We start from the raw sequence: 3,368 nt of genomic DNA on the forward strand, positions 1-3,368 counted from the left end.
TTAGTCTAATGTAAATATTCTGGTATTTTGGTAAAAAAAAAAAAAATTACTGACATTTTGGTCCAATAAAAAATTATTGACATTTTGATCTAATGGTAATTTACTGACATTTTGGTCTAATGTATTCAGCAACCATGTTGGTAATAATTTTTGTGACATATTTGTCCCTTTGTGTCACTAGGCTCTTTCATTAATGGTAACAGACGAAAGTTAACAGATTAATGAATTTGTCGTAATGTTTTTACTTTCAGGAACTAGAATTTGAATTTTCATCTTTCGGGAACGAATTTATCAGCGCTCTACACATTCAAGGATAAAAATAACTATTTACCTAAATATTAATATTTGATAATAAAGAATATATAGAAAAGGTGGATTCAAACAATGAGAGATAGCTTCTAGTTATTGTGGTTTGGAAGTTAATTTAAACTAAGGTAGAAATAATCAAAGGTAAGAGGTAGGTTTTGTTTGATTTTGGTATATAAAAAAAATGTTAAATTGTTTGCTTAGGTGTGTGCTCAAACTCAAATTGAAGAAGCACTTTTCTCTATATTTTTAAACCAATTTTAAATAAAAATGCAAAAGCTACTATTTCTAGACCAATGTAGATAAAGTATTCTAGTCGTCTCTGATCCAAAGCCAGACGACACACACTAAATTGAATTTAATTAATTACTGAAGAGAGTTAACATGACTTCTAGATCATGAGTGGACAAAGAAATGTTCTTATCTTGTCTTATTTTACTAATTATGATATAGTCTAAAATTTTGTATCGTTCCAATCAAGTCCAATGTTGTTGTTTTTTTTAAATGGCATTTTTTTAAAAATTATTATGTATTAATGATATAACTTCTTGAACTTTTTTTTATAAACTATAGTATATCCTCACTCAAAACAATCTTGTTTCATGTAGATAAAAAATATTATGTGAATTTTTTTTCCTACATATATATTTAATGTAATTATATATCTGAGATTCAACTATATATAACATTAAAATTAATATATTGTGTTACTAAGTTAAGTTAATCCTGTCTTATTCTATATATTTTTAGGTTTTAATAAGATTGGTTCCACTAGAAAAAATTGATTAATCCTTCAAAATATTGAATGAAAGACATAAATAAATATATACGTCATGATATTATGTTCAATACTTACCCATAAAATAAATAGTGTAGATCGCTTGGATAAACATTATATTTAGTATGATGGAGTAAAAAACCAATTATTATTTCAAATTACGATAATTTTTGTGACAGATAAACATTATTAGTAGTACTAGCCTCTAGCAAGCTAGAGCGCTATTTAGTTGTTATTCTTCTGTCACATTTAACTACTTACGACGTTGGAAGCTAGATGGCCTCATTGAGCAGAAAGCTTGGAAGATCCAAAGTATCACTGGTGCTACCATCTGACAACTTGGAAGCAAAAGACCAAGAAAACACGTCATGGGTTTCAACGAAGCCTTTATTCAACCCGGTGGTGGCAGAGAACCCAATATTCACCCATTCTGGAAGATTACTCTTCAAGCTCACTGTCTCAGAGAGGATATAACTCGTTTTCCGTGAGGGGTGGATCAAAGAAGCGACTAAGAGGCTCGTGTCGGCGTCATAGGTAATGAGAATCTGTGCTATTTGCCCGTTGGCCAACCCCCACGACGCCGTTTTGACGGACTTGATGGAGTTCACGTCGATGCCAATGTGTCGGTTTGCCGGGTCCCACTTTGCGTTATAATAAGTATCGAACTCAACCGCCACGGTTTGGACTGACTTGTTCTTTGAGTCACTATTGAAAAGACCAAGGAACCCTCCTTTGGATTGGGGCTTGGACCCGACGGGCGCCAAGAAGAAGGCAAGCCCGTCGGCCGTCTTGTTGGGCGAGAAAACTTTGAATTTAAACGATGTAGCCCAGCTAGCTACCTTGCCTGTTTCACTGTCCCAAATCTGGATTGGGGTAGCATAAAGGGCACGTCCTAGGGATCCCGTCGTTGGCACGTCGATGCTGTCAACCTTGGTGAGTCGTAACACCCCGGAGGGTGAGATAGCAGCATCTCCTTGGAAGATAAGGTTTTGTTGGCGTGGGGAAAACTTGCTGACGGTGAAAGAAACGGTGTTGGTTGAGTTTGCCTTGGTGAGTAGCACTAGAAAGAAGGCTAGGGAGAGAGAGAGAACAATTGAGAAGTTGGAGGTGGCCATGGCTTAATATGATTTGGTTAAACTCAAATGTGATGCATAGGACTATCACCAGGTTGTTGTGTATTTATAGTGCAAGGATAGGACTATCACCTTTTGATAGATAAACTAAAAGACATGAAAAGAACAAATTTATTTCTTTCGTGTTTTTACATATAATATAATAAGGCTTAACTAAATTTTAAGTTCATTCTATATATTCAATTTTTTTAATTCTTAATAATTTTTTTGTTATTAAAAGTTCATGTTATATATATATATATATATATATATATATATATATATATATATATATATATATATATATATATATATATATATTTTGTTGTGCCGTACAATACTCCTACACTATGATAGCTTTCAATTTAAAAAATAATAATAATAAAATTTTACAACATATTTTTTCATATATTGCATACTTTTAGGTTAAATATAATAATTACATTTTAAGAAGTGTTTTTATTTAAAGATTAAATAATATATGACTGACTGATTAACAATAGATACGTACCAATCATTCAGTAGTACGTAGTCCAACAACAGCTGATACGCATCACCTGTTTTAAGGCAATGATTAAAAATAAAGGTAAAAAGAAAAAAAAAAGGTTAGGAAAAATGTTACGAGCTTAAAGTTCCCATGTGTGCTTTATATTGCGACCATTTTGTAATAGATCGTACTCTTATTTGGTAAGAAATATTTGTGTATTTGTAACAAGATATGGTCTCCATGCATCCATCGTACGGAGACCAATTATATTTTTTATTTATAATTTTAATTAATAATTATAATGAAAATATAATATTGGGAAAAAATTGAAGTATTAATTAATTATACTTATAAAAGTTGTATTAATCTAAATTTTGAATTTAATGATGATACACCGTGTAAAATTTGTCACAAATCACTCTTAGTGTATCTATAAAAACAATTTTATAAGAATTAATGAATTTATCATACATAATAATATATGATTAGATTAAATAATGGTAAAAATAATTTATATTATTACTACATAACTCTTTTTTCACTAACTTTTTATGGAAAATATCATTGTACATAAATAATTAATTTTTTTGATAAATAATTATTTTCGTCCCTGAATATATAGAGGACTGATAAATTCGTTTCTGAAAGATGAAAATTTAAATTTTAGTATCTGAATGTGAAAAAA

The 3,368-nt window shown here is 30.4% G+C and overlaps 1 protein-coding gene across 1 annotated transcript; it reads right to left on the reverse strand.

Moving 5' to 3' along the window:
* Positions 1-1,203: 1,203 nt before the first annotated feature.
* On the reverse strand, positions 1,204-2,237 carry LOC100775957 (lectin DB58). Its single transcript, XM_003535822.5, has one exon. The coding sequence runs from the start codon at positions 2,197-2,199 to the stop codon at positions 1,357-1,359; it is 843 nt and encodes a 280-aa protein (XP_003535870.1). The 5' UTR covers positions 2,200-2,237; the 3' UTR covers positions 1,204-1,356.
* Between the last annotated feature and the right edge of the window lie 1,131 nt (positions 2,238-3,368).

The sequence above is a fragment of the Glycine max genome, chromosome 10 (assembly GCF_000004515.6).
Source record: "Glycine max cultivar Williams 82 chromosome 10, Glycine_max_v4.0, whole genome shotgun sequence".
NCBI lineage: Eukaryota > Viridiplantae > Streptophyta > Magnoliopsida > Fabales > Fabaceae > Glycine > Glycine max.